This window comes from Mirounga leonina, unplaced genomic scaffold (assembly GCF_011800145.1).
Source record: "Mirounga leonina isolate KUSES-001 unplaced genomic scaffold, KU_Mleo_1.0 Mir_413, whole genome shotgun sequence".
Classification (NCBI taxonomy): Eukaryota; Metazoa; Chordata; class Mammalia; order Carnivora; family Phocidae; genus Mirounga; species Mirounga leonina.
Window position 1 is genome coordinate 323757 of NW_023270734.1, and position 16849 is coordinate 340605.

Consider the following 16849-nt stretch of genomic DNA (forward strand, 5'->3'; position numbering starts at 1 on the left):
CCTTCCCTATGTAAAAGCCACTGACCCTAAATGATTGCAGTATTCTCCTGAGTAGTCTCTTGGCTTCTCTACAGTTCAAATTTTATATGTTGATACTAAGTTTTCCTGAGGCATAAGTCAGGTGCCACCCCTTTTCTTTTTAACCAAAGAAAATCTAAACCTTTAAGCATGTCTTCTAAACATCTACTAACTCTTTTTTCTATGCTCATTATTCATGAAGCTAGTATGCCTTTTCTTTCTATTACATTAATTTGCACATGACTAAAATTGGCCAATTCTAGCCACCTTCTTCATGAATAACCTACAGAAATACCTTCTTGTTTTAAATACTACTAAGCACTCTGTCATGTCCTGTCCCTCCTTTATGGCTCTTAATTAACATTCCATCTTGTATTGCATCTATTTATGTACCTTTGTTTCTTCTTCTAGATTCCTCAAAGTCTTTTTTATTTTCTTGCTGTCTCCCAGTGTCTAGCACAGTGCCTGCATATAGTAGTCAGTAAACCTGTTGAATGAATAAATGTTCACACAGTTAATAGCATCCACGTTTTATTCCCTTTGAGTTTAGCAAATAGATTTTTTAAACCTGTATACCTTGTAAAAACCTGTATACTTTCACTCTTTCATGTAGCTTTTGGCATCTACCAGAAGGGATCAAGATAATATGCAAGCTGAACTGAATCGCCTGCAAGCAGAAAATGATGCCTCTAAGGAAGAAGTAAAAGAAGTTTTGCAAGCCTTAGAGGAACTTGCTGTCAATTATGATCAGAAGTCTCAGGAAGTTGAAGATAAAACTAAGGAATATGAATTGCTTAGTGATGAACTAAATCAGAAATCGGTAGGATATAATTCTGTTTTCTTAATATTTTAGTACAAGTTTTCTTAATTGAAATTAAGTAACTTCTTTCTGGTAAGCTCAATACTGAGAGTATCTATTCATAAGGAATTCTTTTTTTTTTTAAGATTTTATTTATTTGACAGAGATAGTGAGAGCAGGAACACAAGCAGGGGGAATGGGAGAGGAAGTAGCAGGCTTCCCGCTGAGCAGGGAGCCCGATGTGGGGGGTCGATCCCAGGACCCTGGGATCATGACCTGAGCTGAAGGCAGATGCTTAACGACTGAGCCACCCAGACGCCCCCATTCATAAGTAATTCTAAGCCTCAACTTCACTTTGTCCTTTATATAAAACCTTACAGGTGAAGGAAGAGGGTTATCTTTTAGTTCCTGAAGGTCTGTTAAAAGGTAATTAAAATGCCATTTGAAGACTTTTTGCTATTCCTAATACTCTAATGTTAAAGGGAAAATAAGTTTAACTTCTAGTTGCGCAATAATGTTATTAAATGGTTGTTCAAACTGTAAATAAGAAATGTACACATAAAAATAAGAGAAGGCTATACAACCTCATATAACTTGGGTTTTGTTTACTTTTACATTCCCAGCCCCTGGATTAGAGCCTACCTAACACAATGTAGAAGGCTCTTCCTTGTGATTCTGCAATAGATAAGGATCTTTATTTGTTATCATTGCTATAAACAGGATTTGCCACCCTCCTAGAGTGATGCCAAAGGTAGTATATAACTGTGATTGCAACTGCTGTACTTGCAGCATTATCATGGATGAGTGCTCTCTTTTTTTTTTTTTTTTTTTTAAGATTTTATTTATTATTTGACAGACACAGCGAGAGAGGGAACATAAGCAGGGGGAGTTGGAGAGGGAAGAGCAGGCTTCCCACTGAGCAGGGAGCCTGATGTGGGGCTCGATCCCAGGACCCTGGGATCATGATCTGAGCTGAAGGCAGACGCTTAATGACTGAGCCACCCAGGCGCCCATGGATGAGCTCTCTTATTAACGTTTTATTACTGTCAATACCAACTTCTTGTCCAGAAACTGCATCTAGAGTTGGACTCGGGGTCAGTGTTCACTACTTATTCCCTGTCCATGTTCACCTACCTAAAGGAAAGCAGTCAATACTATTTTTAAAGGTTTCTTTCTTTTTTTTTTTTTTTTTTGAGTTTCATGCCCCTGATGAGAAATTCATTTTCCCCTATTAATCTCCAAAGTTACAGTTTAATAGCATGGAGATCAAGGTGCTTTTATAACTCTTATGAGTTGCATTATTAGCAAACTAATTACTGTTTGGAAGAACAATAGGAGTGTCTTACAACTCCGTAAGCTGTCAGTTGGTCTTCAGTCACCAGTTTCAGTCATTACGACAGTTGTGTCTGTGTCCCAGTTATGAAACTGAATCTGTCAGCACTACATTGCTAATAGAAGTTAGAAACCTTATAGTGTTCTGCATCTTTTTATAAATGTGTACAATATTGCTATTCAGTTGTTAGAGAAAATACCTGATAGTGATTTAGACATTAAAGCATGATACCTTATGAGACTTGAAAGGTAGCACCTCGTATTTCAGATTAAACTGGGTGAAGGCACTACTGATACTCAGGAACGTAGGGAAATGACCAGAAGAAACAACAAACTGAAATGATGGCATCTTTACTAAAAGCAACTGCAATTTTTAATGCAATTTACAGACTTTTGGTCAGTATCTGACCTGTGGTATAATGATTAGTTTTAATGTGGCCAGATTGGGTTGGGCTTTTCAAAATTGTGGTGACTTTGTTGCTGGTAAACCAGCTATTATTTTAAACTTAATTAAACTCAGTAATGCTACTTCATCACTGTTTCCTAGATAATTGCTTATAGTATCAAAGTAGCAGTAATTATCAGGTGGACTATTTCCAATGACTATATAGAAAGTAGATAAAGGAAACACACAAACCATCTAGAAAATTCAATTCTAGTCTAACATTATTTTGCCCAGACTCTGTTTCCAAAGATAAGCCATACTGTGGTAATAAAAGAAAATTCAACCTAATTATTTTGAAAGTTACTCACTTCTGGGCAGAAAACATAACCCAGTCTCAAAAATTAGTGACATGAGGGGACATCTGGGTGGCTTGGTTTGTTGGGCAGCTGCCTTCGGCTCGGGGTTGTGATCCGGGGGTCCTGGGATGGAGCCCCTTGTTGGGCAAGCAGGGAGCCTGCTTCTGCCCCTCCCCCTGCCTGTGCTCTCCTGCTCTGTCAAATAAATAAATAAAATCTTAAAAAAAAAAAAAATGGTACAAACTACCGCTCTTCATAGAGCATAATATGGCTACTTTACAGAGTCTGTTAGGTCTAAAATATTTTCTAAGTTTGAACTGGGAGTTCTCCCAGAACTCAGTAGATCAGCTAGTTCAGAAAACTGAAAGTAGAAAATAATGCTTTTGTGAGTCCTGGCTGAAGTGAAATACCTGTCAGTATTTGAAGTAATCTTTCATTTAATAGATTTAACTGAGTCTTTTGTTTTGGGTTCTTTTAGGCAACTTTAGCAAGTATAGATGCTGAACTTCAGAAACTTAAGGAAATGACCAACCACCAGAAAAAACGAGCAGCTGAGATGATGGCATCTTTACTAAAAGACCTTGCAGAAATAGGAATTGCTGTAGGAAATAATGACGTAAAGGTAAGTATAATAATCAAATACTAAGTATAATTGTCAGTAGACAACTACTTCTGTTTACTACTGCAAAGTTCTTTTCATACCCATTATCTCATTCACAACAGCAACGTGTAGTAGATGGTATTAACTTCATTTTAAATAGGTGAGGAAAGAGGAAAAGAGTAAGAGGTGCTCAAAAGGCAATTTCAGTAAGTATCATTTATTTGGATCCCATGTTTGGTTCTTTTCTCTACCGTGTAAAGATTTTGCATTTAGAGATTATTAATAAATTACTGTACATGAAAGTATGTAACTGGGGCAGCAGTGAAGATTAGCTCAGAGAGTAAACTCCTAAATGAATTGGCCTGAGGTTGCTTTAAATGTTTGAAAAGATAAAAGATGAACACTACTAATTTTTTTGAAGTTTTATTATGAAAAATTTCAGACATACAACAGTAGAGAGAATAATATCGTGAATTTCAGTTACTAGTAATCAAAATTTTGCAGTACCTATTTCAACTATACCTTTTTTTCTTTTCTAATCTTTTTTAGGATACTAACATTGGTTATGTTGGCACTAGGCATATGATAAGAAGAAAAGATTAGTGACCTGGTAAATTTTAAAACTTAGACCAAAAAAGCAAACTAAGACTGTTAACTGCAAGCACATGTACATAATATGAAAGATTTGTATGTTGCAGTAGGTATTTGTTTGGACTTTTTCTTCTTGATTAAAGCTTAATTATGTAACAAAGAGAATAAACTTAACACTAGGGTTTATAGTGACAGCCTACTAAGAATAAGAAGCCCAGTTTAACAAAGTTTTCAATATGGAGCACACATTCCTTCTGTCAGTTGTTATTCAAAGCTGCTTTGTGTTGAGGAGACAATTAAAAATTTCTTAATGTTGGCTCATGCCGTTGAGACAAAAGAAAAATGTTAAATACTGGGTGACTTACTCTCTCTTCACTCTCTTCTCTCTTCAGAATGTTCCGTCTGAACATTCTGTATCCTGTTGAGGGTGAACTCATGTGAGATGATAGAGCTATGTGGGAATCTTTTGGGATGGAAAAGTAAATTTACTTCATACCAGTAAACACTAGAGAGGTGTTCAAAATTTGCCTTGTAGATTTGCAGCTTCTTTTTAGAAAAGTCTTTCCATTTTATGTTCAGCTAAGTCTTAATTTAAGTGAAAAAGTGGTAAAGAGAAAAGAGTAGAAAGGGCTTATGTTCAGTGGTAGAACCAGTGATATAATAAAGGGTCCTTGACTCCTAGACTGTTTTCTTCACTATACCATTATAGCATTTTGAAAACAAGTCAGCCTTGCAGATAGGTTCTTTTTAAAAAAGAATCTATGGATTCTCAATATTTTTGTCATTTGTATATAATTTTCCTCTTAACATCATCATTAAGCACTGCTTGAGCTTTATTAACTTTAGTGTTTTTTACATTATGGTTCACTCTTTGTGTTGTACAGTTAATGGATTTTGACAAATGCATGATACAGAACCACCATTACAGTATAGTTATATATGTAGAACAGTCACATCCCTTACAAATCCCTTGTGCTTTTTACCCTATTAATCCCTCTCCCCTGAACAACAGCCAGTGATCTTTTCACTATCTGTATAGTTTTGCTTTTTCCAAAATACCATATAGTTGGAATCGTACAGTATTTGTCCTTTTCACACTGGCTTAATTTTCTTAGCAACATGCATTTAAGTCATTTCATGGCTTGATAGCTCATTTCTTTTATCACCAAATATTCCACTGTATATGTGTACCACTTTATCCATTCATCTATCAAGGGCCATCTTGGTTACTTACAGTCTTTGGCAGTTGCACATAAAGCCACTGTAAACACTCATGTGCGAATTTTCCTGTGGACAAAACTTTCCAATTCAGTTGGGTAAAAATACCTAGGAGCATGATTGCTAGATCATATGTTAAGCGTTAGCTTTGTAAGAAACCCCCAAGGTGGCTATAGCATTTTGTATTCCAACCAGCAATGAATGAGAGTTCTTGTTACTTCACATCCTCACAAGATTTGATGTCATCAGTTTTTTGGTTTGAGATATATAGCGTTATCTCAATGCAATGGGATTGTTTGTTTTCTTATCTTGAGTTTTAAAGAGATCTCTATGATTTAGGTAGCAGTCCTTTACAGATAAGTGTTTTGCAAATATTCCTCCCAGTCTGTAGCTATCTTTTCATTCTCTTAACAGTGTCTTTTACAGAGCAGAAGTTTTTAATTTTAATAAAGCGCAGTTCACAAATTTTTTCTTTCAGGATAGCGTTTTTGGCATTGTGTCTAAAACCCATCTCCAAACCCAAAGTCACCTAGATTTTCTCCTGTGTTTTGGAGGTTTTTGGTTTTATATTTACATTTAGGTCTATGATCCACTTGGAGTTAATTTTTCTTTTTTCTGCAAGGTAAAATAAGGTCTGTCAAGCTTCATTATTTTACGTGTGGATGGATAGTTTTTCTATTACAGCTTATGAAAAAAACTGTCCTTTGTCCATTGAATTGCCTTTGCCCCTTTGTCAGAGATCAGATGACTATATTTGTGTGTGTCTGTTCCTGGGCTCTATTCTGTTCCAGTTACTGTCTGTTCTTTTGCCAGTACCACACCATCTTGATTACTGTAACTTTATAATTAAGTCTTGAAGTTTAGTAGTCAGTCAGTCCTCTGACTTTGTTGTTCTTTAGTAGTGTTTGGCTATTCAAGGTTTTTTTGCCTTTCCATTTAAACTTTAGAGTCTGTTTGTTGATACCATAAAATAAACTTGCAGGGATTTTGATTAAGATTATGTTAAATCCGTAGATCAAGCTGGGAAGAACTGACATCTGAGTTTTTCTATCCGTGAATATGGAATATCTCCCATTTATTTAGTTCTTCATTGATTTCTTTTGTCATACTGATTTTATACTTATTGTATTAACATTTATGCCTAAGTATTTCTTTTTTCATTCTTATGTCTATGCCACTGTGTTTTTAGTTTCACCTTCCCTTGTTCATAGCTGGTATAGGAATGTGACTTTCATATGTTAATCTTGTATTTTGCCGTGTTAACTATAATGGCTTATTAGTTTTAGGAGGTTTTTTGTTTTGTTTTGTTTTTGTTTTTTAAATAATCATATCCTCAGCAAGCAAAGACAGTCTTATTTCTTCCTTCTCAAGCTCCACTTAATTTTGACAATGAATACTGTGCTTGAATTTTGTAATGAAACTTAAGGAATGTACAGTCACCACAGTTCTTCTTTGTCGAGCTTAGAAGTCATCCTTTCTCTGCCCCTAAATATCATTTGTTTAGTTTTAAACTGGGCTTACATATGATTAGCAATGAAGAGGAAATCTAAAAACTGAAAGAGGCAGATGTCATCAGTTTGTTTTTAGGTTGCATTTGTTGTTTTCCTTTGTAAGCATGTATTAACACTAAGTTTTAGAAAATAAGGAAGGCAAAAATTAAGCTAAGTTCTACTTGCCCTTTATTAAGAATAATATTTAATAAAGAAAAACTCCATACTTTTTATGAATATCAGGTAATACTTATTTTGTTAAAAGATTTTGGAGTCTAATTGGGTAACCACAAACTGGACATTTTTGTTTTTAATTTTTTATTTAATTTTTTTTTTTTACAGCAACCTGAGGGAACTGGCATGATAGATGAAGAGTTCACTGTTGCAAGGCTCTACATTAGCAAAATGAAGTCAGAAGTAAAAACAATGGTAAAACGCTGCAAACAGTTAGAAAGCACACAAACTGAGAGCAACAAAAAAATGGAAGAAAATGAAAAGGAGTTAGCAGCATGCCAGCTTCGTATCTCTCAAGTAGGTATTACAGAACAGTTTCTTCATTTTTTGAATAGCCATGTATACATTTCATTGATTGTAAAAATTTTAAGGAAAACGATCTTCTTTGGGGTTTTTTTGGGTAACAATAAAAAGGTTAATTCAATTAGTTTTTTCTAGGTTCACTGCAGTATGATATGAGTGAATTTAACTGGGTTATATTTACTGATATGTATATGTTATACATAGAAATTTACTAGAAAGATGTGACTGATTTGGCTATTGAAAGCTCTAGAAGAATTCTACGGTAGACAATTGCAGAACCAGCTTTCTGGCTTTGGCAACTGAATGGATGAGACCATTCACCAAGATAGGAGTTGTAGAAGTAGGGAAAGAGAATATTGTTAGGTGGAGATACTAGTAAGAGTATCTCATAGTTCAGCCTTCAGTGCCTTAGTTTGCCAGTGTTATAAGCTGTGTAGGGAACTGTTTCATTAATTAAATTCTTTATCATTGTAATATTATATGCTTAGACATATAGAGAAGACTTGCTAACTTTCAAATTATCCTTAACAAAATGTGCATGATATTTTTTTGCACTTCATATCAGTTTATTTTTCCCAAAAGCATGAAGCCAAAATCAAATCATTGACTGAATACCTTCAAAATGTGGAGCAAAAGAAAAGACAGCTAGAAGAATCTGTTGATTCCCTCAGTGAAGAACTAGTCCAGCTTCGAGCACAAGGTATTAGCTTTTGATTTTTTATGAGTTCTACCTATATTAATTCTTTCTTTAGTATAATTGTAGTAAACTTAATTCACACTGATAGAGAATGGTAGGAATAGGGATAACTTAGAACATAAACAAATAATATATTTTAAAATGGTTTTGAAACCTGTTTTTGAAATTGTGTTTGAATATGGAAGGGGCCAATTTAGGAATTTCCCACAAAATTATGAGGGTGTGTGTGTGTGTGTGTGTGTGTGTGTGTGAATCTTAACATAGGGGATGTAGAAAGCTATCTCAGTCCCTACCATGGCCTAACCCATCTGTTCCAGGATTAGGCAAAGAAAATAAAGGAAACCATAATATCGACACAAAGGATGTAACTATATTATTAGTAAACATGTTCTGAGGTAGGAGAGCAAGATTTACTATGTAGCATTTAGATAATTTAAAGTCAAGTACTGCTAAGCAACAGATCCTTCATAAAACCTATTTGCTCCTTGGTTTATAGGAAGAACTTTAAGGCTTATTTCTTCTCCTGTTTTCTCTCTCTACCCAAACAGAGAAAGTACATGAGATGGAAAAGGAGCACTTAAATAAGGTTCAGACTGCAAATGAAGTTAAGGCAAGTTTGATGTAACATTGCATTCTAATGACTTTAATCCATTATTCTTAATCTTGATTAATCTGATTTAAATCCTTTTCCCCCCAATAACTTTAGCAAGCGGTTGAACAGCAGATCCAAAGCCACAGAGAAACACATCAAAAACAGATTAGTAGTTTGAGAGATGAAGTTGAGGCAAAAGAAAAACTCATCACTGATCTTCAAGAGTAAGTATACTTTCTTTCCCTTTGAGATATTAGAAACTAACTCAGAAAGATTGACTAGCAAGAGGATATAATAGATTACTGATGGACAATATATCCTTTTAGAAATCTGAATTTTTCATTGAAATTATCATTTTGACTTGAATGTAAAGAATCTTTTCACTTACAAGCGTAACTTCTAAGTTCTAGCTGAAATTTTTAAAAATTGGGCACCTGGGTGGCTCAGTTGGTTGAGCGTCTGCCTTCGGCTCAGGTCACGATCTCGGGGCCCTGGGATTGAGCCCCATGTTGGGCTCCCTGCTCAGTGTGGAGTTGCTTCTCCCTCTCACTCTCCCTCTTTCTCTCTCTCAAATAAATAAAATCTTTTAAAAAAAAAAGTTTTAAAAATTAACTTCTTTTAAAAAAAAAAAATTTTTTTTTAAGATTTTATTTATTTGAGAGAGAGAGAGCATGAGAGAGGGGGTAAGGTCCGAGGGAGAAGCAGACTCGCCACTGAGCAGGGAGCCCGATGTGGGACTCGATCCTGGACTCCAGGATCATGACCTGAGCCCAAAGCAGTCGCTTAACCAACTGAGCCACCCAGGGCGACGCCCCTTTTTAAAAATTTATTTATTTATTTATTTATTTATTTATTTTTAAGATTTTATTTATTTATTTGACAGAGACACAGTGAGAGAGGAACACAAGCAGGGGGAGTGGAGGGGGGAGAGGCAGGCTTCCTGCCGAGCGGGGAGCCCGATGCGGGGCTCGATCCCAGAACGCTGGGATCATGACCTGAGCCGAAGGCAGGCGCTTAACGACTGAGCCACCCAGGTGCCCCTAAAAATTTCTTAACAGAGAAAAACTTCTGGAAATTGTGGGGTTTAGAAGGTTGGGGTTTTTTTTAAGTTTTTATTTTAATTCAAGAAATTTTAATAGTTGTATTCTTGGTTTTTCTAGAAGACATTTTCTCTATTTCCATAGCCATATGCATACATAGCCTAGAATTTATAGAAATTGGAGGTCTGCAACTAAATCATGATTTGAGTAGGAACCAGAAGAGAGTAACAAAAAATGATGACAAATTTTAATATGGGGGTCTTAATGCTAATACTTTAATGATAAAAACAGCATGAGATTCATGGTTTCAAACCAAAATATGGAAAGTATTTTATGACTGAAAGTAGCCAGGTCCTCTTCCTTTCTTTTCTTCCACTATGGGGACAGGATAACAGGTGGTCTTCAGTATTTCAATAGTGAAATTATAGAATTTAAGAATTTGAAAAAATTTTAATGGTGCCATTCAGAAAAATGATATTGTGTTGTGTTTTTTTTGATATTGATACTGTGTTATGTTTTTTTCTTTTGTCAGCCAAAACCAGAAAATGATGTTAGAGCAGGAACGTCTGAGAGTAGAGCATGAGAAGTTGAAAGCTACAGATCAGGAAAAGAGCAGAAAACTACATGAACTTACGTGAGTAAATGTTTTAAATCAAGTTTAAAAATAAAAACTTAGGGGTGCCTGAGTGGCTCAGTCAGCTAAGTGTCTACCTTCGTCTTAGGTCATGATCCCAGGATCATGCCCTGCGTCAGGTTCCCTGCTTCTCCTTCTGCCTGCCACTCCCCCTGCTTGTGCTCCTTCTTTCTTTTTTTTTTTAATTAAAGATTTTATTTATTTATTTGACAGAGAGAAACACAGCGAGTAAGGGAATACAAGCAGGGGGAGTGGGAGAGGGAGAAGCAGGCCTCCTGCCGAGCAGGGAGCCCAATGTGGGGCTCGATCCCAGGACCCTGGGATCGTGACCTGAGCTGAAGGCAGACACTTAATAACTGAGCCACCTTGGCGCCCCTGCTTGTGCTCTTTCTCTCTCACTGTGTCTCTCTCAAATAAATAAAATACAAAAAAATAAATAAGAGGATTGCAGGCATTGCTCTTGGTTATCCAGTGGACACATTTTTAAGTTTGTATAGACTAAAGGGTATTTTTCTTAAACTTTCTGAGTTAGTTTAATATATACCTTAAAATTTGCAATATATTATCTTGTACTTGAGTGAAAGCAAGATCCTGTATTCTTCACTGATGGTAGGTTCAGATTTCTGTGTATTAACCTGCTTGCTATTTCTCTGCCACCATATTATTCATTATAAAAATAGACCTTAAATGTCATTAAGTCATTTAGAAGATTTCAGGATCTGCCACAAAAACTGACTTTTTGTGAAATTTGATCTGGGATAAAAGAACATTATTGATCCAGCCTTGTCTTTTGAACAGAAGTTTTCACCATTTACTTTTCCTAACATACTGAGTATAGTCAGTACTCAGTTTTCTAGAATCTTAGCAGGTAGAAAACTCATGATTATAACTTTTCACATCTTGAATTTATGAGAGATGATGTATAAATGGAATTGCTCTTATTAGAATGGTCACATGTCAGGACCATTTCAGAGTTGGTTTTATATAAACTCTGCCGAATCTCAACCATAGGTCTATTTAGAATAATTTTAATATAAAATACATAAAATGTTTTAGTCTTCAATAATTTATAATTCCCAGTTAATCAGAATTATTTTGGATAAATAGTAGTGTGTTCTATGTGGCATATTCTAAAATATAAGAACCACTCCTTCCTTATTCTTTGAATTCTGCTACATTTTATTTTATCTCTTCCACTGCTATAGTAGGAGGGTTTTTTCCTAACAAACTGTAGATTTTGGAGATTATATGGCATACAAAAATTTATTTGAAAATAAAACTATAACTTATGAGTTGAAAATATATGTATATTCTGCTGTTTAGAGTCATGCAAGATAGACGAGAACAAGCAAGACAAGACTTGAAGGGCTTGGAAGAGACAGTGGTAAGAAAAACTTGAAAATAAATAAGATAGTGGAATGTTTAATGGGTTTCCCCTTGGTTATACTAAATATTTAAAGACCAAATTCCAAAAACATTGCTGTTCTTAATTCAAGGCAAAAGAACTTCAGACTTTACACAACCTGCGGAAGCTTTTTGTTCAGGACCTGGCCACCAGAGTTAAAAAGGTAATAAAATAATACTGAGGTGGGTATTTATATAAATGGTGCTCACTATATTTAATTATATTTGTAAGTGAAGTAATTTTACATCGTCATAACAATTTTTGTGTACTTAAGGTTAGATTTTTTTTTTTTTTAACTTTTAATGTTTTCATAGTATTCCTTGACCTTCTTTTCTTAGAGTGCTGAGATCGATTCTGATGACACTGGAGGCAGTGCTGCTCAAAAGCAAAAGATCTCCTTTCTTGAAAATAATCTTGAACAACTGACTAAAGTGCACAAACAGGTATATAAAGAATGTATTTTATGGTAGCTGCAACATTATAAGAAAAAAAATTGAGGAGTGGTGTTTGACTATTTCAGAGGCCTAAGGAATTTTCATACCCTGAGCTGTTCCATTATTTTATCTAGCAATTATATAAATAAATCGCTAGCAATTTTTAGGGGAGTTAATCGGGAGTTATCAAGAGGCCAGTGAAGATGGATATTATTTATTTTCTAGGATTTCAGGTCTGTCAGTTTTTCTCATTTATTATTCATGATTTTTAAATCCTTCAGTAGATAGGACTATGCAGTTAAAATACAATCTTTTTTGTCTTTTTTTTTTCTTTTTTGTCTTTTGTCATTTAATGCCCCAGGGTGTGAAATATATAAAATAATGAGGCAGTTCATTTTTTTAAAAAATAGTGCTTATTGTGTGGGTCCTTTTTGTTGTTGTTTGGTTTTTTGTGGCTTGATATGTGATTTAATTATTTTTAAAGTTTCTTAGCATACTGAATTGTTGTACATCTTTGTTAGTATAACTGTGATGTTTGTACTAGAGTAAAGGAAATTTTAGCCCTTTGTGCTTTCCACACTTATTTTAACACTTAAAATGGTATTTACCAGATTAGTACCTTACCGAAGAGACCTAACACTGTGTTGCAGCTTATTGTTATTGCCTAGTGGGGAGACAGAATAATCTTCCCCTTGGCCCCCCGAAATTGAATAAAATTATATCTTTGTGAGAAATACATATATAGATGATATGCATGGATGTATGTATTCTTTGCATGTTGCTGCCTAAGTTAAATTAGCTAAATGAAAAGTGTTAATATAAAATGTAGTTTTATTTTTTTAAGAGAAATTATGAAATACTCATATTTTCTCAAATCATCGTTAAAGCTAAACTCCTTATTTATGTACCTTTAGTTGGTACGTGATAATGCAGATCTTCGCTGTGAACTTCCTAAGTTGGAAAAGCGACTTAGAGCTACAGCTGAAAGAGTGAAAGCTTTGGAGTCAGCACTGAAAGAAGCCAAAGAAAATGCATCTCGTGATCGCAAACGCTATCAGCAAGAAGTAGATCGTATAAAGGAAGCAGTCAGGTCAAAGAATATGGCCAGAAGAGGACATTCTGCACAAATTGGTTAGTAGAACACCTTAAAACCTTTTAAACTTTGCTTGGTTTGTTTTTATTTACTTGAAAACATAATATGATTGATTGATTATGTGTTGTCATGTGGTATTTGTCTGTCTTTATTTCTGATTTACCAAAGAGTGGCATTGTTGGGAAGGAAGAGCAAATTAAGGAATAGCTAGATTCACAGGACAATAAGATGAGTGAGAATTACACAAGCATGCAAGAGTGGTCAGGAAAAGGTGACATTATATAGAGAGCATTCTTAAAGAGAGACTTAAAATAAGTTGTCAGCGATAATATTACATGCTTTAGAATAATCATACAGGGATAAGGTCTTTAAGAGGCTAGGGATTATATAGGTCCTGGTGAAAAGGATGTAACCAAAAAGAAAAGAGAGCAATTTTCTGAGGAACAGAACGGCAAAGAAAAACCACATTTGGGAAGTGTTGTGAATAAAGGGAAGAGACCTAAACCGTCACTACAGTCATATGTTAAGATTTATTCTAAAGTCAGTTCTTGTTTTTCATATTAGCTAAACCTATTCGTCCCGGGCAACATCCAGCAGCTTCTCCAACTCATCCAAGTGCAATTCGTGGAGGAGGCGCATTTGTTCAGAACAGCCAGCCAGTAGCAGTTCGGGGCGGAGGCGGCAAACAAGTGTAATTGTTACACAGTAACCACAGGTTTGTAGTTACTCTATCTGGCTTTGGAATCATAGCTCTACATGGAAATGTTCAGCCATTGGTTGTTAAATACTACTTTTTTTGGATTCTCATATTAGTTGTTTTTTTTTTTTTTTAATGTAGTTATAAAAATAACTTGGCATGATTTCTTCTAGTCTTTTTTTCATGGTTCAGATCATACTCTATTTTCAAATTTGTGTTCTTAATGTTTTTAACCTAACATACTGGATTGTTTTTAAAAGCTCTTATATTCTGTCTAATGGATATACCATGGTTTATAACTATTCCCTTTTATTGGACATTTAATTAAGATAATTTTCTTCTATATTTAATATAAAATGTTTCACATTTCAAATTTCTTACGTGGAAATTTCAGTTTGGAAAATTTCAAGTGTGAAGTACCTTTCTGTGCCCCCTCACCTTTTTTAGATTTTTTTTTTTTTTTAAGATTTTATTTATTTGACAGAGACAGCAAGAGAAGGGAACACAAGCAGGGGGAGTGGGAGAGGGAGAAGCAGGCTCTCCGCGGAGCAGGGAGCCCGATGTGGGACTCGATCCCAGGACCCTGGGACCATGACCTGAGCCGAAGGCAGACGCTTAACGACTGAGCCACCCAGGCGCCCCCTTTTAGATTATTTTCAGAAGAATCCCAGAAGTCGAATTAGAAGAAAGTGTGAACATTTTTAAGGCTCTTGATAACATTTTAATACACTGCTCTCCAGAAAGACTAGGCCAAATTGCATCTTAGCCAAGGATGCTGTCCATTTTGTTGCATCTTTGCCAGCATTGAATATTAATAGTTTTTAAGCTTCTGATTTAATAGTTCAAAATAAGCATCCCGTTGATTTATTAAGAACTTGGATTTTTTTCCCATATATTTATTGGTTCATTTATATTTTCTTTTTTTTCTTTTTTTGAATTCTTTCTGTGTCCTTTTCCATTTACTTGTTGCAAATGATTTTCCTATCAGATTTATGTCTTATCTGTTTCTAATCATACGAGTAATGTCTGTTCCTTGTAGGAAGATAAAGACTTACCACAAAGTAAGAGATGTATATCATCCAGAGATACCACCCAATATATTGTGTGTTGTATATCTTTCTGGTGCTTTCTTTGCATATTATAATCTTTAAATTAATTTTAAGGGGCGCCTGAGTGGCTCAGTCGGTTAAGCGTCTGCCTTTGGCTCAGGTCATGATCCCAGGGTCCTGGGATCTAGCCCTTCATCGGGCTCTTTGCTCAGTGGGGAGCCTGCTTCTCCCTCTCCCTCTGCCTGCTGCTCCCCCTGCTTGTGCTCTGTCCTCTCTCTGACAAATAAATGAAATCTTCTAAAGATAAATTAATTACTTAAACGATTGATGAATACTCTTATACTACTCCTAGTACATATGTTTCTTTGTAGCCTGCTTTTTTAACTTAGCAATTATGTTCTGAACATTTTTTTTTTAATTAAGGATTTTTGTTTACTTACTTGACAGAGAGAGACACAGTGGGAGAGGGAACACAAGCAGGGGGAGTGGGAGAGGGAGAAGCAGGGAGCCCGATGCAGGGCTCCATCCCAGGACCCTGGGATCATGACCTGTTCTGAAGGCAGACGCTTAATGACTGAGCCACCCAGGCACTCCTGTTCTGAACATTTTCTTGTACAACATGGCTAATTAGCTAATAAGCTGCCTAGTATTCCATCATATAGCAGAAACTCAGATTTTTGTTGTTTAGGAAAGTCCCAGATCTCTTTATGCTTTGGGTATTAAAACTAAATAATTAAGATAGTTAACTGTCTCTGATGAATACTAAAGCAAGATATAAATAAACTGACTTGTTTTTACTTTGACGTATTAAATAAGATTGGTTCTCAGTTTGAGTAGAGAATTAAGCAATATTCTGAAGGAATCACATTTCCCAACAATCTCATAAAATTTTTTGTCCATACAGTATAGGATTTAAAATAGAGTGTGACATTGTGAAAAGAATATAGACATTGGAGTTCCATCTAAGTTTGGGAGTCCCAACTTTTCTACTTTTATGACCTTCAGCAAGTTACTTTTTTTAGTATTTAATTTCTTTGTTTTGACTCTTTTTAAATTTCTTAAGCATGAAAATAAATTATGTATTTATGGTCTAAAGCTAATGTATGTACTTATAAAACAGAACATTTTTTCTATAACCACAATAACATTATTGCACCTAACAAAATATTTTTAATATTATCTAATACCAATCCACATTCAGATTTCTCTAATTGTTTTTCCCCCCAAGTCCTTTATAGCTGGTTTATCTAAACCAGGGTATAATCCACGACTGCTGTTTACATTTAGTTAGACCTCCTAAGTCTCTTTTAATCTAGAAAAATCTCCCCTTTTTAATGACATTGACTTATTGAAGAGACTAGGCCAGTTATCTTGCGCATATGCCTTCTCTGGGTGTGTGTTTCTATGTGTAATAGCTTGTTCCTCTATTTCCTATATAATGAAAGCATTTATTAGATGGGGTATAAGCATTTCTAACAAGACTACCAAATAGAGTAATATGTGTTTAATACTCTGTCACATCTGTAGACATACAGTAGATCATTTTCCTGCCAGTTAGAGATGGCATCTGTTTTTCCCCATTTGGAGTAATGACTTGAGCCCCTTCGTTAGTGAAATGAAAGTCACTCTTGAGAATTATACAAGCTAAAATGTCGTTACCTAGTACAGAACAGGTGTTCCGTAAGAGGCAAGCTGCTTTTTCTGGAAGTGTAGGTGGGCAAAGGGATTTTCACAGCATAAATATAAATACAGATAGAAGTTTATTCCTTTTGGGTATTGTCCTCACATTAGAATTCATGTGTAAACTTTCAACTCCTGTCTCATTTGCAGAGAGGATAGACCAAGGCCTTTGTTAAATATAACTTAAGTTTTAGCTTGAAA

General features: G+C 35.2%; 1 protein-coding gene across 2 annotated transcripts in view; it reads left to right on the forward strand.

Annotated features, from left to right (window-relative positions):
• Positions 1–16849, forward strand: part of KIF5B (kinesin family member 5B) — a 47573-nt gene that overhangs the window by 26943 nt on the left and 3781 nt on the right. For both annotated transcript variants that reach the window (XM_034987172.1, XM_034987173.1), the window contains 12 exons: positions 632–838; positions 3369–3512; positions 7133–7321; positions 7910–8027; positions 8573–8634; positions 8731–8840; positions 10189–10290; positions 11614–11674; positions 11787–11858; positions 12034–12138; positions 13044–13260; positions 13787–13937. In XM_034987172.1, the coding sequence (XP_034843063.1) occupies positions 632–838; positions 3369–3512; positions 7133–7321; positions 7910–8027; positions 8573–8634; positions 8731–8840; positions 10189–10290; positions 11614–11674; positions 11787–11858; positions 12034–12138; positions 13044–13260; positions 13787–13917 (1518 nt within the window). In that variant the 3' untranslated portion in view covers positions 13918–13937. The remainder of the gene's footprint in view (positions 1–631; positions 839–3368; positions 3513–7132; positions 7322–7909; positions 8028–8572; positions 8635–8730; positions 8841–10188; positions 10291–11613; positions 11675–11786; positions 11859–12033; positions 12139–13043; positions 13261–13786; positions 13938–16849) is intronic.